At 35.9% G+C, this 27,410-nt stretch overlaps 1 protein-coding gene across 1 annotated transcript in view; it reads left to right on the forward strand.

The window, feature by feature from the left end:
• The window catches only part of pik3cb (phosphatidylinositol-4,5-bisphosphate 3-kinase, catalytic subunit beta), a 96,953-nt gene that overhangs the window by 41,280 nt on the left and 28,263 nt on the right, over positions 1-27,410 (forward strand). Inside the window, exons 4-8 of the mRNA XM_087283485.1 lie at positions 17,347-17,530; positions 17,640-17,868; positions 24,245-24,465; positions 24,561-24,743; positions 25,487-25,684. Of these exons, the coding sequence (XP_087139611.1) occupies positions 17,381-17,530; positions 17,640-17,868; positions 24,245-24,465; positions 24,561-24,743; positions 25,487-25,684 (981 nt within the window). The 5' untranslated portion in view covers positions 17,347-17,380. The remainder of the gene's footprint in view (positions 1-17,346; positions 17,531-17,639; positions 17,869-24,244; positions 24,466-24,560; positions 24,744-25,486; positions 25,685-27,410) is intronic.

Here is a 27,410-nt window from a genome sequence, read left to right on the forward strand (position 1 = left end):
CACGCTCCACCTCTTTGCCCTTATTTGGTTACCCTCAAATGAAGGGATGACGCGCAAACAAAATGGTGCCAGTTGGCCATGCCCACTTGCAGCTTCATTTGCGCTCTTCAGAAACCTATGGGTGACTTCACGGATACTACATCCATATCTTTTACAGTCTATGGTCAAAACGCTCAACTGGGCTGGAATGCCCAATCAACAAGGTTTACCTTCTGCTAGAAGGAATTTATTTCAGATTATTTTGAGTGGAACATTTACACTTTTTACTCACTTATGTTGACTACCACCACATTAGGCAGTTGCTGAAAATTTTAGTCCGAAAGAGAAAAATGTCTAAAAATGGGACACTGTTCATGCAACTGATTTCATCATTCCTGCAGCTTTATACACTGTATATGAGGCACTGGGCTGGACTAAAGTGAAGTGAAAGCAGAGATAGAGCTCGCAGCGATGCGCAAGACAGACCCAACATGTGTTTAATCTGCTTTCGCTTCACTGTTCTATCTGCTTATGCATGTACCACACATGCTCACCGGAAAAGTCCACTGAACAGATGCCAGTGCTGTGTGAACATTTCTATGTAGTAACTCTTCCTGCTTCGTGCAGTAACATCTAATAAGAGGCTTTTAAAAATTCTAAATACAGGTGCTGGTCAGTTAATTAGAATATCCTCAAAAAGTGTATTTATTTGACTAATTCTGCCCAAGAAGTAAAACTTGTAAAGTATAATGTATACATTCTTTCCACACAGACTTGTATATTTCAAGTGTTTATTCCTTTAATTTTGATGACAACTAATGAAAGCCCCAAATTATACATGTACCCCATGTAGACATTATAGAAGTTTTACTTCTTGAATGGAACTAGTCAAATATATAAACTTTTGGAAGATATTAATATGATTAATAAATAAAGTGTTTAGTAATTTATATTACTAATTGACAATTGACTTTTGATACATTTACAGTGGAAAAACACAGCAAAATATCTTCATGGAATATGATGTTCCTTCCTTGTAGTTCTAATAATTTTTGACATAAAGAAAAATAATAATGGACCCAAAATAATTTTGATCCATTGAATTTTTTCACAGCCTCAAATGCCAATAGCAAAGCAGATGAAACGCTATACTAAGATCGCATCATTATGTATGAGCCACAAAATATGCAAAACATCTATAATAGACAGTGTGTTAAGGACGCTGGCAGTGTGCAGCTGGAAGCAAGACATTAGCATAGCTAAGAAATCATCGCTTTGAAATGACTGAAAGAGTCAGTTTAAACAGCTGGGCATTACATTCATCTGTGCATAAAATCTCGCTGAAGCACTTAGTAAATGTATGTGTTGTAACTTGCTTCTGAACAAGTTTTTGCAAAGTTGAGTACCTGTAGCTTGACTGAAATCTCAGATCGCTTTCATAAACATTAAGTAGCCCAGCTCATGAATAAGTAAAAGATCAATGTCACTTATCTTTTAGTTGTTTGTTATGTTGTGATGATTTTGGATGAATGTCAGCGCTTGTGTTAAACAACACTGAGGATTTAAAATGCTGAGAAGCAAACTCATTGGCTGCAGAGGCAACAGCAACCAGTGTAGCTCCAGCACTGTGTAGTCAATGACGTATGGTCAGATCAGATGACATATCAGAGTGTGTGCATAGACTTTCATGACAGAACTTTGTATTAATTAACATTTTGGATAAAATAGTGAAACTGCCATGAACTCTATGAACCTGAAATAGTGTATAGTGAAGTGTAAATAATTGATCATGGCTAACTATTGTAAGCTGAGAAAATATTATATACTTTTCCTTCTATGCTAATGAAGGACTACTGAGACAGTCCAAGCATGGGATGGGTCTTCCTGGTGAGGCAGAGTTCCTCACAGCTTTAAAGGGTCACGAAACACCAAAACACATTTTTTGAGCTGTTGACAGTCGTATATGTGTCCCACACTGCTAAAAACACTATTAGGACACCTATATTTCACTAAAAAGTGTAAATTGGTTGTTTTTGCGTTATTTCCAGTAAATTCGTACTTCCTGTTTGAAACGAATTTTTGAAGCTGCGTCACGGTCATGACATAATAGCGTGTATTCCAGTGTGCAGACTGAACGTCTGAGCCAGAGTGTGTCTTATTACGTCTTACAGTGTGTTGCTTTAATGCATGAGTAAGGCTTGGTTCAAACCAATTAGCGCGCTCTATTGTGCAACTTCATTAATATTCATTCCTGTCACCGCGTTTACGCCACAGAGACGCCACGTTGTGTTGGCAAAACAAGCGTGAAGTGTTGCTTTTATAGTTTGCTGCCATTAAGTTTCGTTTTCATTTTCTCTCTGTGAGAGCTTAGCTGGATCACGTGTGGATTAACAGTGTACGTGACGCTCGACAACAATAACTTGAGTGTCTAAGGAGGATTATTGTTTACCTGAGAGCTTTTCTCATCTGCAAACGCTGAAATCCGGATTCGCTTGTAACGTTAGTCTTCTCTTCATAAAGACTTGGCTCTAGTTGCTGGTGATTGTCCTGTCTCTACAGATTTGGTAAGTGAGCAACCAGTGCTTTTTGTTTAATCAGCTTGTTCGTATCGAATTAAGTTAACTATTGCACTGAGTGCAAACATAGCACCGCATTTTGTGACCGGAATAACACGCGCGGCTTTCTGAAGCTACCTGCTGTGTGCATCTAAGTTTCCAGGAAATGCTGAGTTTTTTTTTTCTCTCATTCGCCGTGCGGTATCAAACATTGCATGAAAAATACACGCTTAGAGCAGATCCTCGAATCAAATATCGCGTTTGTCGCGAGGGGCATGAATGAATTCCCTGAATGAAAGAGCCAAACTGCAGTTAAAGTCCAACATTTAATAATTAGGCAAATAATTCGACTACAGATGTCCATGTAGGTTAAACACCATCACTTTCTCATGTGTGTGTATTTTGACTGAAACTCGCGCATGCCCAAATAGACACTCCCACACCATCCCACTTTTGTTCCTCCGACACTCCCCCCTAAACAGAGCTGGACACGCCCACTTTTCTGACTTTTTTCAAAGTAGAGGTGTGAAAACACCCTGCTGAAACGAGGGGGTTTCATGGCCCTTTAATACACATCTCTGCCATTTGCTTACAGTGACCATGTGCTTTTCTCCATACACAATTCATCTGCTCGTGATCCTCCTTCAGATAACTTTGTCATGTTTGGTGTCATCTGACAGTTTATGACTTCAGTGTTGTAGTGATGAAATCAACAGAGGCATTGATTAATTGTATTTCAATCTATAATATATTTACTATTGTTGAGTCATGGCCTGAGGAGAGTATGTTAATGTACTTCTCCCCCACTTTATCTCCTCAACTTTGCTCTCATGTCCAGCTGGTTTTGGGGGTTGGTTTTCACTCATGTTTGACAATGCTTTGCTCAGGGTATAAGAAGGAAAGGTAACTGTTGATCTGGGAGAACGGCTTTTACTCTGCATCTCCCGCACACCAGTGCGTAGCCTCATATGCTAACAAAGGCAGTTTCACTGTCTTTGTTGCTCAGCAGTGCATGTGTTACAGCTAATTTATTTATACAGTATGTTAGTTTGTTTCATTCTACTGTCTGTATATTTAAACATGTAACTTAATGAACAACTTTGCCTGCTTTAAGGCGTAGAGATTCTTTCTCATTATCAATCATGATAACAAATTTAATGGAGTCAGATTAATTACAATGGAGTCAGATAAATAATGGATTTAAACATGCCATCCTTTAACTGCTTTCTGCTTCCGACTATTGGTTCAGAATAGCAGCGTAAGCTTCGAGCCTTACACTATGTTATTGTAATTAGAACAAATATCATTTGATATAATTTGAATCTTAATTTTTATGCATTGTTGTCAATAAGTTGTGTGTAATAAAAAAGGGTCAAAAGAGTGTGATTGGAATTAGATGCCTTACAAACAAAGCATGTATGGCACCATACTAGATCAAATAGCCAGAATGTGTATATTTATTGAAGTATAGATTTTTGAATAAATTAAATTTCACAAAAATCTAAATTAGGCCGTCATTTATTCACCCCTTGGATATTTTTATCCTGTATAAGTGTCTATTCTTAAACTGTTAACCTTTTTGTATTTGTCATTAATGTTATTAGATAATTTTTATATACAGTTTATAGAATTTTATAAAACATTTGTTGTAAATTCATAATACCTTTGTTGTCACGTGACCAGCACTTTAGTGATGTCGATTCATACTGAGCCATAGATATATACAACAGATATTGCATATGGACCCTGTGCATGTGTCAATAGCGCCGCCACATTTGTACAGTGCTCTCAGCACAAATGTCATTCAAGAATTTGGTGCTCATAATGGACGAAAATTTTGTGGCAATTGGGATGTGTAACAAAAGCAATATCAACACTCCAAAGGATTTGTTTGGCGTGTTTGTCAAAACCAAGTGGCAACCTCCTGCTCTCCCTTGTAAAGCAAATACGGAAGTAACTGAAACTATAATTCATCGAAATTCCGCTAGTCCTGGCTCCACAATAGAGCAAATTTCTATTGACCCCGCTGTTAAAATGGCCAACTTTACAGCAGATAAAAAGATGTTTACAAGCTGGTACAAAGAAAGATTTTGGTTCTTATAGCTAATATTACACTTCATGACAACTGAGAGGGGGGTGAATGTTTTTATAACTCATCCGTTTCGTTTATATTAAGTTATATTAAATCTGCATAATTTAGGGTGTGGCCACTTGAGTGACAGCTAGGTCTCGCTGATCGCTGTCACTTAAACTCAGCTGATTCTGAATAATTAGCTGCTGAACTCGGCATATACATCATATTTTTGTTTTGTTTTATGTGGCTTTACACAGTCAATTGCCTTTTGGAATTATTTCGTACAATTAACAGATAATATGGCACTTAATTGTGCCCACAAACTATTCAAGTTGCCTCCATTTCCCAAGTGAGTGAAATTATATACTTTAATGTATTTATTTAAAATAAACTTTTTTAAATCATTTATAATTCTCTCTAGAATCTGACAAATTGGTTAGCTGTAGGCTCTAGAACAGTCATCTGAAAAGTTGTCATACAGTGTTATGCCTGCATTTCAAGAAGTTGCCTTGCATTTACTATCACAGACTATATTTTATACCTTTGTTGATTTTATACCTTTGTTGTCACGTGACCAGCACTTTAGTGATGCCGATTCATACTGAGCCATAGATATATACAATAGATATTGCATATGGACCCTGTGCATGTGTCAATAGCGCCGCCACATTTGTACAGTGCTCTCAGCACAAATGTCATTCAACGCACTAGTCAAGACATTGTGCCAACGTGAAGATGCTGGACTTTGTGCTTTGTTTTCTCATTATTACACCTGTACACAGCACTAAAGGCAGAACATTTCATAGGTAAGATTTTGTTGATTTACATTTTTGTTAAGAACTTTTTGTGCTTACCAAGTAACGTTATTAATGATAATACAGTCACTTACTGCATTCACCATAGGGAAAAGTAGCATCAACTTGCACTAAATACTAGGCTTATGCTAGTTTTGTTGAATAAAATAAGCAAAAAATGCTAAAGAATTCTGACAACAAGATGCTGCCGTGCTAGAAGCTTGTATTATTGTCGGCTAAGTGAACGAGTCTTGCATAACAGGATTCATTCACAAACGAATTGCTCCCACCATCAGAATGAGAAGTGAATCCAGGAGAGGGGGTGTGTTTCAAGACACGGATTGGATCAAATTTAACAGAGAGGGAGGATAGTACATTTCCAAACACACACTCTTTGTCAGTAATGCCTGTGCAGTCACTACCCATAGATGTAGCAAAGGGATGTAAAATGATATTTTTCGTAATTTAAAATAATATTTGCAAAATGACCACCGGGAAAACTCCCAATTATGTATATATGTATGTATGTATATTAGGGATGGGAAGATTAATCGATATGTATCGATACGCGGTCATGCGCGTGCACGATGCGAGTGCATCGGTAGAGCAGCAGAGGAAGAATGAAATTTTGGAAGCAAATCGAGATGCATCGGTTTTTGCGAGATACAGCTTATTTTTTTAATATAGAATGTATTTTTTATTTATTAACAAGTGTTGTCAACCTGTTTTTGGTGCATAATTTAATCGACCTACATAAAGTAAGCCTTAGCAACGGATTTGCGGATGTGTATCAGGTGTGCGGATGAAGCTAGTGGTGCGCCCTCAGAAAGCGCGAGAAGCAAAACAAACATTTTATTCCCCACTGAGTTTTAAATCTAAAGTATAGCAACATTATGGATTTAAGGATGGACGACTTGACAGGACAGATGCAATTTGCAAAATGTGCCATACATGGGCAGTACGAGTAATCTGAAATCTCACTTGAAGCGGCGCCACGGTGTTGTTGTGAAAGCATCTTCCAGTGTTCCTACATCCCCGGCTTTCGCACTGCTTGATCTGTAGCTACCAGCTCCAAAAGTGGTGAGAAAAGCATTGCAAGTTTTTTTTTTCCATGCGCAAAAGTTTTGTGCGCTCTATGCCAATAACGGATGTTACTGCATTGTTCATCTGCAGGGCCGGAGCAAGCTGAACTGCTGCTCTAGGCAGAGGACGATCACGCCGCCCTCAACCCCAATGTGAAAACGAAAGTGACCGGTTATGAAAATGAAGTGACGTGTCGCGGACCGCTATTCTGCCGCCCTATGCGCTGATATAACTGCGGACGCGCAGGTGTCGCGGACCTCTATTCTGCCGCCCTATGCGCGGATATAACTGGGTGTTGCAGACGCCGCCCTCTCTATACTGCCGCACTAGGCGGTTTTAAACACCTCCTCCTGTTAATTTTTATTTAATTATAATAATAATAATAATATTAATAATAATAATGATAAAAATAATGGGTGTCACGGTGGCACAGTGGGTAGTTTGACCACCTCACAGCAAGAAGATTGCTGGTTTGTTATATTTTTATTAGCCTGTTGTTTACAGTGACAGTGATGTTTCAACGCAGCATAACACTGCTAGTTCACGACCTTAAGTTTTGAATAATCAGTGGCAAAATATATCTTTGTAAAACTTGTTTTCATAGTTGAAAAGTTAAATCACAATTCTTGTTGTGCAATGCTCAACCTTTATGTTGAAAGAGTGCAAATATATATATATTTTAATATATATTGCACTTATACATTCTGTTTATCTTGAAAATACTTAAATAATATGTGCTATATGTTCTAAAATGGCCCTCTACTGTAAACTGACACTCTGGCTCTGAGAGAAAAGCCAGTTTGTAAAAAAAGTCTTGGTTTTGCTTGGTTAATAAATAATCAAACTCATTCAATGGCACAGCATCCTCTTTCACATAATATCATAAACTTGATTTAATTAGTTAGTGCTGAATTATCGCATTGTATCGTGATATGGGTGTGAATCGTATCATGTCGCATCGCAATATGTCATAAATGTATCGCTAATATATCGGATCGTATTCTTTGTATCGAGATGGGTATCGGATCGGCATTATAGCTTAGATGCCCAACCCTAATGTATATATATGTGTGTGTGTGTGTATACCTAGCTCTGACACATTCCTTCATTAGACAGCAACAGGGTAGGTGACATCTTTGGCGAATGCCGTTGACAGTGATTGTTATTTTGATTTGAACATAACCCTTTGTTGCTTTGTTTTATTGCTGAGCTACAAAAAAAAGTCAAAAATTAAATGTTTTAATTAAATGTTGTAAATGAATCAGACTTTTAAAATGTAAAACATGTCTTGACCAAAAGCGATGCACAAGACATCGGAAAGCAAATCAAGGCAAAGGTAGGCGCAGGTCGACTAGTGTTTTCAGAATTACTCCATTGTGGTATAAATGAGATTATGTTTTTATTGTAATAATAAGTTTATTATAAAATGCTAAAAATTGTGCTTTAGTTCATATGATTTAAAGCAACATTTTCTAGCTATTTTTAAACAGTAGAAAATAAACTAGGAAATAACCCATGGCAAATTTTATGTTATACGATGTAATATATATTCAGTATGCTATATATTCAGCCTACATCCCTCAGTCAAGTTTTGTTTTTGGGCCTTTATAAGAAAAAGTTTGGGCACCCCTGTTCTATACATGCATGCAACTTTCGCTGGCTAGGAGCAGTGAAAATGTTTCCGATAACTAATGTTTCAGAGCACTAGCTCATGAAGTACCTACTTAAGCGAAGGACCAACATGGAGGATAAACCTCAGCTCTTAACAAATGGTGTCATCAGCAGAGAGAGGTCAGAGGTCTGAGATCACTAGTGATATTGAGCTGTGGTGGATGTGGAGGTTGGGCTTCCTGAAGCACTTCACAACAGTGTTCACAACAGAGTTATTATACGAGCTGTAATGTCTGTGGTGGACTGTCTAAAAGCATGCAAAGTGCACTTTGCTGCACTGACACAGCAAGTATCTCTCTTCTGTTTTTTTTTTTTTTTTTCGATTGTGCATACTTTATTAAACAATAGTAAAACAAAATGAAAACATTCTGTTTTATTAATGTAGACATGTATGTTTAACTTACCATATATATATATATATATATATATATATATATATATATATATATATATATATATATATATATATATATATATATATATATATATATTTTTTTTTTTTTATTATTATTTTTTTTTTTTACAAGGGTTTGTCTTTTGTGGTGAGCCATCTAAAAACATTCTAGCACACTTGTCCCAGTTTATCAGATATTGAAACATTGTTTGAATTATTTTCCACTCCTGTCTGGACACTTGTTTGTGTTGTCATGTTTAAGACAATTCTTTGCTTGTAAGGTGAGAGCAGAGAGGTGAGCAGCAGCATGTGATTCAGAAAAGTAAAGACATTGTCACTGAACGAAGCACTTGAGACAGTTTGGTTATGTAAAGAAGATATTTAATTTAGACTTAATTTACAATTTCTTAATTACATGTAAACATTATATTAATTATAAAGGTCTGTTTTTTTTTCTTCCGTAAATGTACTGCTTAAGTTAGACCAAGTGCGACCACTTTAACATCTGTTTATCACCAGACCAGATCTGGATAAGTACATGGTGATTTAACAAACTACATGTTTGGATGGGATGTAAGGCTGAAATGTAGATGGTCAAAAATGAAGCTGAGCACTGACGTAACTGTGATTCATCCTGTATGTCAATGAGGTTTATTTTACTATTCGTCATGTACTCCATAAGCACTGTTCAAATGTCTAATTTGCAGACAACTGAAAACACAAAACAGAACAAGAATGAATTTGTACTTCTTCCCCAACAATCATACCAGCGTCATTGTGATATTAAACTGCCCTACAATGTTAGTTTTATAGATATCTGTAATGCTCTGGTCATAAAACTCCAGTCCTGCCCACGGAGCCCTTAACTTACCACAACAAATTGTTTGACACATGCTCTACATCAGTGTTTCTCAACTATGTTGCTGGAGGACCACTAGCACTGCATGTTTTGGAAGTCTCCTTTGTTTATCACATCCATTACAGGTCTTTCGGTCTCTGCTAATGAGCTGATGATCTGAAATGTGCAGAGCTGGTGGTCCCCAGAAACGTGGCTGAGAAACACCGCTCTACATCAGTTTCTAGGGCTTTGTCTGAAATTACCCCATAGTTTTTAGCCACATGATTGAGTCATTCTATTATTATGTTGGCTTGAGAAAGCCAACATACTGTTATACTACTCTGTCCTTGAAAACAAACGTATCTCCTCCTAGGCCAATCATGCCACAAGGCCCAAATGTGGTCAAAATGTGCCTTCTGCATTCAAGATTGTTGCTATATCTCCTCATGCCTGTAAGACTTATCATTTTTTAAATAAAAAATGTTAAATATTAAATTTTTATAATCCGGGCATATAAAAAAATTATACAAGCCCCAAATTTGGCCAAAAGCTGTATTATGATGCGATAGATTTTGTTGCTATATTTTTAAGGTTTATGAGACTTACAGTTTCCAATTAATCATTTTTAAAGCATTATTTTTCTCAAAATATGGCAAGCCATTTTTGACTTAAACTCCATATTTTTTACTGATATGGCAAGCCATTTTTCCATGTATCACCTTCACACTTATTAAGCATTGTATTTTCAAAAAAATACAGCAAGCCATTTTTACATAATGTTCATTCCCTTGGTCCCTTTATTAATCAGGGGTCGCCACAACGGAATGAACCGCCAACTTATCCAGCATTTGTTTTACACAGCGAATGCCCTTCCAGCCGCAACCCAACACCAGGAATACATAATGTTCAAGTCCAGTTTTTGATACTCATAAAGACTGTCATAGAAACATCGGGTTGATTAAGATCACTCATATTGCCAAGAAGCTTTGATGTATCATCACTAACCTGTCAAATGTCCCCATAGCAATAAAACAGTATAACCTAGCAACCATTTAAAATAGCAATATCTCTACATCAGAACATCGTAGGGACCTGGGCATTGGCTTGTTTGACTCATGCTAGCAAATGGGACTTCCTGTGTACTATGCATGGTAACAATGATAATGGAAGCCAAGTGCTAATAACGATTAGCTACATGCTATGAATGATTATCTAAATGCAATAACATATGCTAGAAATGCCTACTAAGTATTAGCATTTGATCAAACATGTACACGAGCATTGCCATTTAGCAACTGCCTAGCAACTTTCTCAACTTTCTCAAGCCAACATCAAAGTTTATCAATGAACTTTAGGTTCTAGTTATTATTATTCTTCTAGCTTCTGTTCAGGGAGTCTATGGCAGCCCTATATGAACCATTTGTGGCATTTGCGCAAACCTTGGCACACTGATGATAGAGGACCGTCTGATCTTCGACCACAACAAATTTGGACTCCAACTCATAGTGCCACCACTTGTCTAAAGTTTCACTTATGTTTATCTTGTGAACCGATGTCTAAAGTCTAACTTTTGAAGCGAATGGGCTATTTTTTCTTTAAGCCGATTCAAATGCACCACATGACATCAATTTCTGTCATGACATTTTTTTTTTTTTTTTTTTGTTATTTCGAATGTTTTGCAAAACCTATTTGAACAAACTCGTCTCAGGCTGTTTGTCTGATTTTCACCAAAATTGAATCACATAATGTACAGACTACGCTGACCATGGAATTCAAGTTGATTAGACAAACCGTTTTCGATGACCTTGCGATCAAATTTAACATAGAGCTTGCACAAATTGACTTAAGGTGTTATCTCCGTAATGTATTGATATATTCACACCAAACTTGGTGTGTGTTATCACAACCATAGTCTGATGTGAGCTGCATCATTACAGGGCACTGCCCCCTTGTGGTCCAGAGATGCAAGAAATGGCTTTTTTGTCCAAAATTCATAAAATTGCTCTTTTTATTACATTCGGTGGAACATGCCAAGTCGAATGATGTCTGATGTTCCTAGGTCAGCCATTTTGGCCTAAAATTGTTATATTTTACGGACACATTAGTGAATTGTTATGACAGTAGGTTTGTGCCTTGGGGACTGTGCCCTGAAGGTGCTTAAAGTTTTGTCACAGCACCACCTTTTGGTCAAACGTTATAACAATATTTCTAAAAATGCTAATAACTGTTGACTAATTTTGCCTATTGTTACGAAACTTATCTTGATACATTCACTGGGTTATCCTGAGAATATTGATACCAATTATGCCTTAATTAACTAAATCTTCTGTCCGCCATCTAGCCTTAAGTCCAAAACCTACTTTTTCAAATTCCTCCAGCATCGTTTGGCTGATTTGGACCAAATTTGACTCAGATCATCTTTAGAGTTCTCAATATTTTTCATTTCTTTCTTAAGATTTGTCACTCATTTAGACCAAGATAATCGGTCATCATTTGTAGCATCATTAATGACTTTACATAACAGACCATTTAACTGACTCACAGGAGTTTTCCAAAATCTTGGTCCTGATGTCTTCCAGTCTCAACATGATAAACGATTTGCTCCTCAGTTCCTGAAGAACCAAAGAACTCTGGTTTAAAGTTTTTTGGCTCTTTAAAGTTTTTCAAAGTGTAAGTCGAAGTAGAATGGTGCGGGTCAAACAAGCAGGAATGTTGCAGCTGAATCGAGTGGTCGAAAGCACAACCCTAAAGGCTGGTTTATACCTCTCCGTGCTGTTTGTGTTGCTCTGCAATAACACTTCTAAAATGCTAGCTGGCAGTGATGTTTTTATGTTCCTCTGTGTCAAGTTTCTTCGAGGGTGTTTTGTTTTTTTCTAAATGCTACCATCATGTGCAAGCAGCTCAAACTCTCTCATTCAGAGGCGGGAACTGGTGGACGTGCAATAACTTTAATCATAAAGTAAACACAAAACAAAAGTTTATATTTGGAGCTCCTTCACAGGACTCGACACTTGTAAACTCTTGCTACATCGGGCTTGCGTGGCTTTTACCCCCACCCACACTCGTCAGCACTACCAAGCCAACCAATCACTAAGCTTGCGATACACGTCATTGCGACGTGTAGTTAAATTTTTTGAGGGGTGCGTGACAGTATATGCAACCACGCAAAGGCTGCACCGGACCAATTGCGTGCGCTTGACGGAGAATTAAAAATCAGTTTACACTCTTTTTTTCAGTTGAGCATTAATGATGTGCTGCATGAGCATGGTGATCAGTTTTTATGATCTTAAATCCAGAACTGCTGAAACAGCCGTCTCAGAACATCAAACCCAGAAATGTCAGGTTTCGATATCCAGATTTGGTGCAAAATTTATTCAGCCAGTTTTTTGGTTCATTGTCTGATGGAGGTGGTCTGATTATGGGGAAAACTTGGGGTATCACTTTATTTTGATGCTCCATTTGAGTATTAATAGACTGTCTGCTTAATATCTGTTGATACAGATGTTCAACAGCCGTTTAACTGACTATAACAAACTTTGCAAGTACATGTCAACTTATCCTAACCCCAACCCAAACTCCAACCTAACAGTCTACTTATAATCTAATCAGAATTTGTTGCCGTGTAGATGCAATGTAACTTAAATTCAACAACCAGACCAGAAAATTCTGAAGAGAAATGTTGAGACATGTATGTATTATTGTGGTGGTCAGCATGTGACTAGGGGTATTTGTGCATTTAGTATATGGGCGGAGACATCTGGGAATCCTCTGCGTGTGAAACAGCTAAACTTATTTTTTTATATCGATCATTCAAGTCACATCATTTAAACAACTAGTCTATGGAGACAAAAATGTCATGCAGCATGTCGGCATCTCGCCACTGGATCAGGAGCAGGATTTTATACATGATGACACGATCATGATGTTCATCAGGAGGTATTATTCCAGTATTAACCTCATTGGTCCAAATTTGACCAGGATTAATAGGGATTACTTTAAAGTCTTCCATGACTAAGATATAATAGTCAGACTATTACTCACGCTATATATACATAGAAAGAACCTGGAGATGGCAAACCCAAACTCTGTCATCTTGAGGTGTGACCTACATTGGTCTCATGGTTCAGTTACAATTGCGATTATTATGCCATTGATTCGGTTCAATTTGATATTTTTGTGCATTATGGTGCAATGACAATGCGTTTCATACACAATTTTATATTTTACTTTACAGCACAAGAATTCTTATATTAAAATATATAATTTTAAAAAAAAAATTTAAGCCTGTGTATTTGTAATACAATTTTGTCTTTTAATACAAGCAGTCAGATATATGACCTGTTCCTTTAATTTTACCTGCTCAAAGAAAACACTCTGCATCAAACAAAACTTAAAGACATGCACAGAACAACATGAGCATTGAAAGCAAATGAACAAAAATGTAAATATTATCCTGGTTGCTTTTGGGACGTTGTCGAGTGAGTTGTTAAACGTCTTTGATTGGCTCCACAGAAAGATCCGCGATTAGCTCTAATGCGCTGGCACTGTTCACCGATGAGTGACACTGATAAACGGCAGCGCCGATCTCAGCTGATCCATGATAGACGTGGTGGAGAAAACTTGCTCTGCAGACATGCTCATGTCTGAATTCACAAGTATAGCTTTAACAACGGAGAGAAGAGGAAACGTCACACCAGCAGGTCAAGAGAGAGTGAAAGAGAAATTGAATTTACTGCAGCTTTCTCTATGGCAGTGAAATAGTGTCACTATAGCAGATGTGTGTGTGTGTGTGTGGCATGACTGAATATGTAGTCCATTTACAAGCAGATTTGTAGTCCTATGTGTGTGAGTGTTTACCAGTGACATCTGGTGGTTAGATTGCTGGTGATCATGACAAGTACATAATAACCGGTTAGGATCTGTTACTGTACCGATACCGAATTGTCCGCGTCTGCATCGCGGTGCTTCGAAGAAACAATTAATTTAAACACCCCCACTGTCAGCTATATGATATTCCAGTACATTCTTATCATCATTCACCATTAGGAAAAACAACCATTTATGGTTCTATCTTCCTGAAAGGTGTCATCTAATAATTAACAATGATCCGACAGTTTTTTTTTTCTTTATCACCGAACACCATATATATTACCATATAAATGGTAACACCCATCAGTTATGTGGTCCGTATGTGTGATATAATTCTACGTGATATGATGATCTTTCACGGATAGTTCTAATGCTTAGTAAATTTCTTTCTTATCAACTGACACACACACACACACACACACACACACACACACACACACACACACACACATGGGAGAAACACACAGTGTAGTACTGTATGAGGCTAAAGTAAAATTGAAATGTTTACAGTGATAGTTTATTAATATAATAAATTATCAAAGATTACAATATTATATAATGATTGTATTTTTATTTATAGTTTATTCAAAATAATATAATTATAATACTTTATTGGAATAATTAAAATATAATAATGGTTCTAATAATAGTTGGAATAATTTCATTATTTTGAATACATTCTAATAAAAGTTGGCATAATTTAAATAGTTTGATTAATGTTACAGGAATCATAATTTAATTGATTTGATTATAAAGTGGATGTCAGGATTCTGCCACTTTAGTCTTGTTAATTCTTGTTTTGGTGGCAGTCTAGACACTAGTCCTGTCATGTCTTGTAGGTTGTGCGTGGCTGAAGTTTTCTCGGGTCGATCACTTATATTTCCTGTCTATTTCTGTCTTCAACTTAGTATGAGTGCCGTCTTGGGATTTTTTTGCAAGTTTTATTCGCATCTTTGAATGGAGAGAGAGCTAATGAGACTCTTTAAGCTCGCTGTCGGAAGGAATGAGCCTAACTGATCAATCTTGTTCTCTACCTCATCAATTTCCTGTGAGCAATAGTTTACAGTAAAACATATATATATATATATATATATATATATATATATATATATATATATATATATATATGTGTTATTGTTTTTACAACAGTCGTCTAACTGCACAATGTTGCCCTAAGGCAGGGGTGTCAAACTCAATTCCAGGAGGGCCGAAGCCCTGCACAGTTTAGTTCCAACCCTGCTCCAACACACTTACCTGTAGGTTTCAAACAAGCCTGAAGGACTCAATTAGTTTGATCAGGTGTGTTTAATTAGGGTTGGAACTAAACTGTGCAGAGCTGCGGCCCTTTTGGAACTGAGTTTGACACCTGTGCCCTAAGGCAACAAATGAAAAACTTTTATTTTAGTATATAGACAATAACAAAAAGTGTCTTTTCTCAAGCAAATATGCTTCTTAACATATCCATACACATCACACATATTTGTAATGTACTGTAAAGATTTTTAGATTTTAATATGCTAAAAAGTTAAATCTATCTTATATTTTGCTAGCAGTGTGCTCAAGCTTGCTATGGTAACAAAAATGGCTTTTTTGCCTCCAGAGGACAGGTCAAATCCACACTCACCTGAAATTTCATTGGTCATCAACTTATTATTAGACTTTTTTTCTGATATTTTATTTAAAAAAATATAAAGGGGGGTTCGTGGGCCAAAAAATTTGTTTGATATAAAAGGGGTGGAAATCCTTCCCTAAAGGAGCAGTGCTTAAACTGGAAGTAATCAATTATTTTGACAGTACCTTACATATATTCTCTCTTTCATATTTTCCTAATAAAACAATATATATATTTTGCATAATGGCCGGTTATAGGCTTTATATTATTATAATTTTTTTGTTAGCAGTGTTTTAAATGGAACAACTTTTATTTTGACGTTATCCAAGAGAAATGGAAATCATTGCTTACTCAATGAAATGGGTCATTAAACATAACATATCACAATGACACAATTTTTAAAAATGTTTTACAAAAATTTACATCGAATGATGCTAAAATCTTTTATTTTGTTGTTTTTTTTAATTACTTTATTTTAAGCATTTATATATATATATATATATATATATATATATATATATATATATATATATATATATATATATATATATATATATATACACACACACACACACACACACACACACACACACTGAACAAGAACAAACATTGGCTCGTATTTTAGACAAACAAAAGACAATATAAAAGAAAACAACAAAGAAGAGACAAAATAAACAAAGAAAAAAGACACACACATCATAGTCACAAAACATACAATCAAAACTAGTGAGGATGTATAGCTTAAACCTCAGAGGGGTCACTGGATTGCTCTTGAGATGTAGATTTGTCAAATAAATCAAGAAATTGACCTCAAGTAGTCAAAATTTTTCTCGTGGAGCTAGTCCGTAAAAATCTGAGTTAAAATCTATTATTTTGTTGAAAAACAAAACTTTTGTTATACAAGACAGCTGAATGTGAATGTGCTTAGAATTTCAGGGACGCTTTACAACAGAACAGAAAACTTGTGAACATTCATGTATAGCCCCAAAGCATAGTCATTGAAATTCCCAGTCACAGAAAATTTCAGAATTTTGCCTGGATATCAGACTGAGCCATTTATGTGGAGGGGTAAAAGGCAAACATTTGGAAATTTTTATTTTATCAAATTGAATTGTTTCTGTGGTTTTGTTCCCTGGCATAACTAAAATCAATATTAGAAATATTTACAGAACAGGGGCCTGCATAGTGTAACTATAGCATGGTACTATATTTTGTGGGGCCCCCTGGGCTGTGGGGTCCCTATAATTGTCACCACCTTTCAAGCCACTAGCGATGGTCCTGCTTCTGCTCCTCTCTGCCACGCATGCAGATAAGACATGACAGTGCACATTTGATGTCATTACTTAATGCTTTTAATTTAAATAGTTCCAATGGCCAATCACAAATTGCCTGAGTAGCTGCAAGAATAGAGGCCTTTCTACTTCAGTTGTTTGCTTTATTTTGTAGCTAATTTGAGTTTGTTTTGATTTGTGTCGAGGTTCCCATGGTTTGGCTTCAGTGTGTTCTCTGCCATGCCTCCCGCAAAGACAGATCAGCTGGACTTGTGGGCGGAGTCGGGGTTAGATGGAGACGACCAGGTTATGGTGGACTTCCTGTTGCCCACTGGAATCTACATCCAGATGGAAGTCCCTCGCGAGAGTACCATCCAACACATCAAACTGGTGCGTATGTGGTATAAACAGAATATATATTACGGATGCTTATTTGATTTTATTTATTTATGATTTAAAGAGAATTCATATGTATCATTTTGTTTTTGCATTTGTGTAGCTATTATGGAAGGAGGCGCAGACATATCCTCTCTTCTCATTGCTGGGGGAGATGGAGGGTCACATGTTCGAATGCGTGAACCAGGCAGCAGTGCACGAGGAGCTGGAGGATGAGACCAGGCGACTATGTGATGTGCGACCATTCCTGCCTGTTCTCAAACTGATCACACGTAATTGTGGACGTGCAGAGCGCCTCCTAGATTCCAAGATTGGAGTTCTCATTGGAAAAGGTGACGCATATGTACATAATCACACGCATAATATTATGCTATACTTTTAACATGGTAAAATTCCAATTAAATAGAATTAGACAATTTGCAATTTTGGTTACACTTTATTTGAAGTGAAGCCGTTCACTGGACTACTGAGCAATATTAATTAATTACATGCACTTATTATAAGATTAATGGTAGAATGTGGGTTAGGTTTAGGGTTAGTTACATATCATATTTCATTAAAATACTATAATAAGTGCACTTTAAAGTTTTACCACAATTGTTATTCCTTGTCTTTTTCAGACTACAATGGAATATAATTGCTTTTGTCTTACATTGTTTGATGTGGTTATGATTATCAAATTAATGATTTATGAAGTACAATGGAAAAAGGCAAAGATGGTTTAGTAAAGGTCAAACTGTATTTTAAAAGGATTACTATTGTTAATATGGCTGGATACAATTTTTAGAGCAATGCATTGTTTAAACATGTATTGTTTCAATGAAAATGGTGCCTTATGGCAACCTCTGATAAAAGAAGGGAATTACCCGAAGAAAGAGTGTATGCGAGTTGTGTGAGTGTTTAGACGCATTGAAACATGTGTCTTTATATATATATATATATATATATATATATATATATATATATATATACACACAGTTGAAGTCAGAATTATTAGCCCCCCTGAATTATTATCACCCGTTTATTTTTTTTTCCCCAATTTCTGTTTAATGGAGGGAAGATTGTTTCAACACATTTCTAAGCATAATATTTTTAAAAACCTATTTCTAATAACTGATTTATTTTATCTTTGCCATGATGACAGTAAATAATATTTGACTAGCTGTTTTTCAAGACACTTCTACAGCTTAAAGTGACATTTAAAGGCTAAACTAGGTTAATAAGGTGAACTAGGCAGGTAAGGGTAATTAGGCAAGTTATTCTATAACGATGATTTGTTCTGTACACTATCGAAAAAAAATAGCTTAAAGGGGCTAATAATTTTGTCCCAAAAATAATAAAAAAAAAAATGTTAAACTGCTTTTATATTTGTCGAAATAAAACAAATAAGACTTTTTCCTGAAGAAAAAATATTATCAGACGTACTGTGAAAATTTCCTTGCTCTTTTAAATACCATTTGGGAAATATTTAAAAAGAATAAAAAAAAATCAAAAGGGGGTTAATAATTCTGACTTCAACTGTATATAAAGCCAAAGTCAGCTTTATTGTCAATTTAACCATGTGTACAGGACATACAGAAAGTCAAAATTGCGTAACTAAGACCCTCAGTGCCTAACATATACTATTAATACAAAAAGTAGAATTTTAAAAGGAAATTAAAATAAATAAAATTACTCATATAATCTAAAAATAATAAATATAAGTAAAAGATATTTTTTTAAACAATACAATTACACTTAAGGGTGTTTGGCAACGAGTGCAAACTAAAGTTTTGCAGAAGCAAAACAGTATATAGTGCTAAATATTAGTGTATATTTTTCATTTACTCATAATGCCATTTCAATCCTTTATGAATCTTCATATTATAAGAAAACTTGACTCAAAGAATTGAAAATCGTATTATTCAATTTAATGTGTGAAATTTTATTATAAAGAAAGTGCCACCTTTAATGTATATGATTGTAAGAATCAGCGTAGACTTCAGTGTAATGCTGATTGTTTGTTTGTATGTATACAAAGTATGAATCATGATGGAACTATGAGATGTCAGGCAAAGCCTGCAAGGGTTACACTCTCAAACACTCCACTTGCATTACTCATTCATTGGATCTGAAACACACATGCACACACGCACACACACACACACACACAAACACACACACACACAGTATGGGCAGTCTTTCTTTTTAGAGAGGATCAAATGAATTTTTAATGCTCTCTAAATGTCATCATGTGTGTTATCAGGAAGCCATTTGAAACCTTTACCCTAGTGCTCTGTCTCCCAACAAAACACTCTGATGTCATTTAACAGAAAAAGACAGACATTAAAGGAGTAGTCCAGTCAAAAATGAAAGTTGTCCTTTACTCTTCTTTAGTTTATTTAAATAAACAAAAAAGTACACAGTATCACATTACATAATTTACTCAACATATATTATGTGTAATATTGTTTCCTTGTTAATGTTACTAGTTCATTTAGGAAATCACAAAAATGTGAACAATCAAACATTTAAACAAATGATTATATGATGTTTATAACCATATCAAGTACTGATATATTGTCTTTTATAAAAAAAAAAAAAACTTGGATTTTGGAAAAAGTACCACAAGTAAAATGTGTTTGGGTACCAATCAAGCAAGCCTTTAAAGCGGATATTAAAATTTTCATAGTTGCAAGAGTGTCAATGTTATCTGTGACTGAAGGATTCATGCTGTGCTTTTCACATAATTTCAGTTGAGAAGTTATCCATGTTATTCAGTGGATAAACAGCAGCGGTATGTTCTTTGTACATTGCTTAATTGATCAAAGATGATTTGGCATATCCTGGGTCTTTTAACAAATTAGTTTTTGTGTGTGTGTGTGTGTGTGTGTGTGTGTGTGTGTGTATGGGTGGGTTTGGGGGGGGGGGGGGGTGTATGGTGGTTGTTGGCAAATTTGGTTCTTCAAGGTTGCAAATCAGAGTAAAATATTTGGATTAATTGATCTTGTATTGCTGCATGTTTAAAAGGACAAATCAATCAATCCACAAAATCATGATCAGCAATGCAGCAATTGGTTTAAGGCAAGAAAGTGACAATCTGATTATAATCTGATACATAATGTGATCAAAGTGTGCATTAGTATCTAAAAGATCCATGTTGGAATCGTAAAGTATATTAGTACTCATTCATTTATTTTTAGTTGGCTTAGTCCCTTTATTCATCAGGGGTCACCACAGTAAAATTAACCACCAATTTATCCAGCATATGTTTTCACAGTGGATGCCCTTCCAGCTGCAACCCAGTACTGGGAAACACCGATACTTTCTCACATTTATACACATACCCTCTGGACAATTTCGCTAATTGAAATCACCTATATCGCATGTCTTGGAAATCCACGCCAACATGGGGAAAACATGCAAACTCCACACAGACACACCAACTGACCCAGCCAGCGCTCAATCCAGCAACCTTCTTGCCGTGAGGCGACAGAGCTAACCAGTGAGCCACAGTGTCGCACCTAGCACTTATCTTATCTTATTAGTACTTAAAGTGAACAGGTTTTTCACCAAAAAGTCTTTAATCCCCTTCAAAAAGTTATCTCCCCGTTTTTGTACCTTTATTTCGGAGTGTAGATTACATAATTGTTTTCATTTTTAATTTAGATTTTGTTTGTTTTTGTAATTTTTTTGTAACAATATTACAATATTTGATTTCTCCACTGTCCAAATTGATGCAGTATTGGTTAATTGGATAAACTAAATTGACCAGTGTGTGACTGGCAGAGCGTGTGGAATGGCAGTATTGGGGGTTGTACTCTCAGGGCTGGGTTGAAGCAGGAAGGGCATTCGCCGGTAAAACAAATGCCACAGGCTGAAGGCTGATTTATACTTCTGCATCAAGCACATGCGTATGGTCCGTGTGGTCGCATAGCTATCGTTGTGGCTGACGCTGACGTGCACCTATCAAAAAATGTAACTATGCTTCACAGCAACGTGTAGCGCAAGCTCTGTGACTGGTCGGCTTGGTAGCGGTGATGAGTGTAGTCAGTGCTGAGAGCCGCAAGTCTGTTGGATCGATCGTTTAAAAGTGTCAAGTCTTGTGAAAGAGCTCCAGATGAAAACTTTTTGTTTTGTGTTTACCTTATGATTAAAGTTGTTGCACGTTCATCGGTTTTCCCTTTGAATGAGCAGGTTTTAGCTTCTCGTACATTAAAGGTTCACGAAACACCAAAACACATGTTTTGAGCTGTTGACAGTCGTATATGTGTCCCACACTGCTAAAAACACTATTAGGACACCTATATTTCACTAAAAAGTGTAAATTGGTTGTTTTTGCGTTATTTCAAGCAAATTCGTACTTCCGGTTTGAAACGAATTTTTGAAGCTGCGTCACGGCTATGACATAATAGCGTTGTATTCCAGAGTGCAGACTGGACGTCTGTGCCAGAGTGAGTCTTATTACGTCTTACAGTGTGTTGCATTAATGCATGAGTAAGGCTTGGTTCAAACCAATCAGCGCGCCCTATTGTGCAACTTCATTAATATTCATTACTGTCAGAGTGTAGACGGCAGAGACGCCACGTTGTATTGGCAAAACAAGCGTGAAGTGTTGCTTTTATAGTTTGCTGCAGTTAAGTTTTGTTTTCATTTTCTCTCTGTGAGAGCGCAGCTGGCGTCACGTGTGGATTAACAGTGTACGCGACGCACGACAACAATAACTTACGTGTCTAAGGAGGATTATTGTTTACCTGAGAGCTGTTCTCATCTGCAAACGCTGAGATCTGGATTCGCTTGTAGTCTCCTCTAAATAAAGGCGCGTCTCTAGTTGCTGGTGATTGTCCTGTCTCTACAGATTTGGTAAGTGACCGACCAGTGCTCTTTGTTTATTCAGTTCGTATTTTATTCGTATCAAACAAACTATTGCACCGAGTGTAAACAAGTTAGCACTAACAGTTACAACCAAATTATAACCTCGTGTTGGATTTTGTGACCGGAATAACACACGCGGCTTTCTGACGCTACCTGCCGTGTGCATCTAAGTTTCCGGGAAATGCTGAGTTTTTTTTCTCTCATTCGCCGTGCGGTATCAAACGTTGCATGAAAATACACGCTTAGAGCAGTTCCTTGAATCAAATATCACGTTTGTCGAGAGGGACATGAATGAATTCCCTGAATGAAAGAGCCAAACTGCAGTTAAAGTCCACCATTTAATAATTTGGCAAATAATTCAATTACAGATGTCCATGTAAACACAGTCACATTGTCCCCTGTGTGTGTGTGTTTTGACTCTGAAATTCAGCGCGCCCAAATAGACACTCCCACACCAAGCCTCTTTTCTTCCTCCGACACTCCCCTCTAAACAGAGCTGGACACGCCCACTTTTCTGAGTTTTTCCAAATTAGAGGTGTGAAAACACCCTGCTGAAACGAGGGGGTTTCATGGCCCTTTAAGGTAGCATTCAGAAAAAACAAAACAGTAACTTATGGAACATAACCCACTGCCAGCTAGCGTTTAAGAAGTGTTATTGCAGAGCTACACAAACAGAGTGCAGAAGTATAAATGCACGAGTACATGCAATGCATGTGTTGGATTTCACGGCAGTCACTTGACGCAGAAGTATAAACCAGCCTTAATTTATTCTTCTGCATCAAGCTCACGCTCACGAGTGTGGGCGGTGCTGAGAGCCACGAGCCCAATAGAGCGAGTGTTTACAAGTGTAAAGTCCCGTGAAGGAGCTCCAGATGAAAACTTTTGTTTGGTGTATACCTTATGATTAAAGTTGTTGGACGTCCACCGGCTCTGCCTCTGAATGAGCGAGGTTGATCTACTAAAAACTCAACACAAAGGAACATAAACCTACTGCCAGCTAGCGTTTCAGAAGATTTATTGCAGAGCAACACAAACAGCATGCAGAAATTTAAATGCACGACTACAATCGTGCAACGCAAGTATAAATCAGAATTGGCAGTTTATTCCACCTTGGCAATACCTTATTATTTCCATAATTTAATGCAGTACTCTTGTAAGAGTTGGTAGCAGTTGGTGTATAATTTCAATAACACTTTTGCTTGAACTAATCCTGTTTATATAAATATATATATATATATATATATATATATATATATATAATTTATATAATATATATATATTTATTTATTTATTTATTTATATGAAATTATTTTTTTCTACCAGAGCTGTTGCTATGATGTTGAAAATACAACTCTAGAGTTTAACAAAAGTCTTTACAAAAGATTTTAGTAATTTCAAACATTATATTGTATGAAAAAAAATATATGATGAAGTCTATAACTATTTAAATGAAAACCAATGAAAAATGAAAATGGTGTTTAAATGAAAAACACCAGTCCAGACAATCTATAACTTCAAACTATTAAAAATGTCACTAAAAGTCTAATTTCTCAAACATCACATTTTATAATGCAAGTCAAAAGCAAGATTAAATGGGAACTTTTAGTTTACAGATCATTTTTTACAGTAAAATTTGCGGAAAATTTGCTTTAATAATTAAAATATATATATATTTGTATTTTTTTCCCTCACAAATCCTGGATGAGTTTTGAAGAATGAATAAATCCTAGATAGGGTCAAATTATAAATAATCAAATGTAGCTAAATCCACATATTTAGAAGAACAGACCCCAGATTTGTAGTGGATGTTGTTTATGTTGCGAGACTGTTAAGTCACAGAACTTTATGGTGCAGGTCTTCATGAGTTGGATGCCCTGCAAGACCAGGAAGTAAAAGACTTTCGTTCCAAAATGAAAAGAATCAGCGAAGAGAAAATGCAGCAAATGCAAATGATGTCATGGGGGCAGTGGCTTCGCAGCTCTTATTCCCCACAGCTGGACACAAGCTCATTGGATAATTTGATTGAGAGGCATGAGGGCATAATTAAAATCACCATGCACTACGACCAGTCACAGGTAGATCTGTTTTTTATTCAGGATATGGCCTATTACATATGTTTCTAGCATGAAATTCAACATCAATTGTATTCTCTCTTTTTTTTTGTCTGTAGGACACAGCCAGCCTGAAAGTATCGTTGAATTGTACAGTATCTGAAGTAATGGATCATGCTCTCAAGAAATGGCAGACTACTCATGGGCCAGAGGAAGACATTGGTGCCCGTAGCAATTATGTGCTGCGTGTCAGTGATAGACTTGAGTTCCTGTTTGAAGATTATCCTCTTATACAGTACAAAGTAAGATAAAGTGCCAGAAATGGCTTTTAAAGGTCAAACTTAATTTTCCAAAGGTTGCTATTGTTAATATGGCTAAATGCAGTATAGCAAGTATCATTTTTTAAAGACAATGCACTGTTTAAAGATGCATTAAAAGCATTTATTATTTTCTCTCTTTATTTACTCATCATGCCATTTCAATGCTCTGACTTAACATAATATTCAGAAGACTTGAGATTATTATTTATATATTTTTAGGGCTGAATTAGTATTTGATTTGTGCAATTTTACTCGCATTTAAAATTCCAGATGCATAACATTTTAACACTAATCTTCACTCATATATTTATCATGCAAGTACTTACAGCGAAGTAGATGTACAGTAAAACCCTGGTTGGTTTTTCAAAAAAGCAATGAAAAGAATTCCTCTAGAAAATTGTGTCTAACTGGTAGGTCATGTTCAGACATCAAACACAAGATTTTTGTGTGCATAATAATTTTGTTTATTCGTGAGCCTAAAACCAGTCAGGTGAGTGATTAAGGACACGTTTTGTTGTGTTTGAATCGTAAGAGCTGGGTTGTTCCAAGAGATATAACTCAAGCCATTAATATTCAAATGTAGGTTTGGAACTTGCACTTAATTGGCATCATTTGTTTGCAGTATTTGTTTTGGTATTGTATAGCATAGGGATCAGAAGTGATATAAATATTTCTTATATGAAAACATTAAAACTACATGTGTGTCTGTCTCTGTGTGTGTGTAGTACATTAGGGCTTGTTTGTCGACCGGTGAAAACCCTCATCTAACAGTGGTTCACTTTGACATAGTGAAGAGCATGTTTGAGAAGGAAATCGCTACTGTTGGCTCAGTGCTTGCAAGGAAGACCTCAAACCCTCCGCTACCACTGCCCCCAAAGAAGAGACAAACAACTGTAAGGACATCGAGTATGTCTGCGTCTCAGGTAATCGACGTACTATTTTTTTATTTCTACCCCTAGCAGCACCAAATGACAATGCACATATATATATATATATATATATATATATATATATATATATATATATATATATATATATATATATATATATATATATATATATATATATGTATGTGTGTGTGTGTGTGTGTGTGTGTGTGTATATATATATATATATATATATATATATATATATATATATGTATGTGTGTGTGTGTGTGTGTATATATATATATATATATATATATATATATATATATATATATATATATATATATGTGTGTGTATATATATACACACACACACACACACACACACACACACACACACACACACACACACACACACACACACACACACACACACACACACACACACACACATTCTCACCTGCTATTGCTCAAACAAATAGGCAGTCCCACCCCAAACTTACATCATTTTTTGAGGCAGTGCTCAACCAGTCTGTCTTTGATTTTGTGCCAACAATTTTAAATTTTTTTAGCCAAAAACGACTGATTTTGTGGTGACTTTTCTTAAAATCTGAGGTAATATTACAGTATTTCTTGTGGGTTTTTACTGTGAAAATCTAAACAAAATTAAACATCTTAGTTCAATATTTAAATTTTTTTTTTTATTACAATAATGCGGCAACTAGAGGATTCACACAGCAGATAAGCAATTTCTATATGCAAATATTATGTTTATCAGTATAAAGCAATGCAGATGTTGTGGCAGAAATTTAACACTGTCCTGTCTGTCTGTTTATTACACGTTATGTTACCATGATCTCTGTTAATGATGAAAATTCAGCTCTGCAGTTTAACAAATTCACTCAATCCAACTAGGGCTGTGCGATCAATTGAAATCGAAGCGCGATCACGATTTGAAAAGTAGTGATTAGCTAATCGCAAGAAGCTGGGAAATGAAATAAATATATGTATTATTAAATTTCCTGCGGCCAGAACAAATGCGTGACCGATGTCTGTGTGTGATAGTTTTACGAGCCAATTGAGTAAGCACACTTTCGTTCTGTCCAATCAACCGAACTATGTGGAACATCCACAATAAAAAACAAACAAACAGACAAACGAGTGACATGATGGCATTTGCCGCTTTAGAAGCATTAATAGACCAATTAATATCAAAGAAAAACAGGACATCAATAATATGGGAATAATAATTATTTTATAACAAAAACAAGTCATTTGTAAGAGCTGTCGCAGAATTGTTGCCACATCACGAGGAAATATAACAACAAGCACCTAAAAAAGCAACACAGGTGGCTTTATGAGGAATGTCTTGCTAAAAAGTCAACTAAAAGTATTGCCAGTGACACTCAATTTAGAAATTAGCAACAGTAAAGTACAATTTCAGAGATGTTTCAGCATGCTTTAGTTATGTGTAGTCAGAATTATTAGCCCCTCTGAATTATTAGCCTCCAGTTTTCTCAATATTCTGTATCGTAGTATCATAGTATATATATATATATATATATATATATATATATATATATATATATATATATATATATATATATATATATATCGTCACCTTAGAATTATAAGGTTCTATCTGCGTTCTAAATGATTTTGAGATATTGAGCTTCAAAGTTTTTGCATTCTATATTGCAAACAACGTGTGTAACAGATCTCTTTCATACATTAACATGACAGAGACCCTAAGGGTTCTCCAAATGTAAATTATCAAAGTT

This window comes from Danio rerio, chromosome 15 (genome assembly GCF_052040795.2).
Source record: "Danio rerio strain M-AB ecotype USA chromosome 15, GRCz13ab, whole genome shotgun sequence".
Classification (NCBI taxonomy): Eukaryota; Metazoa; Chordata; class Actinopteri; order Cypriniformes; family Danionidae; genus Danio; species Danio rerio.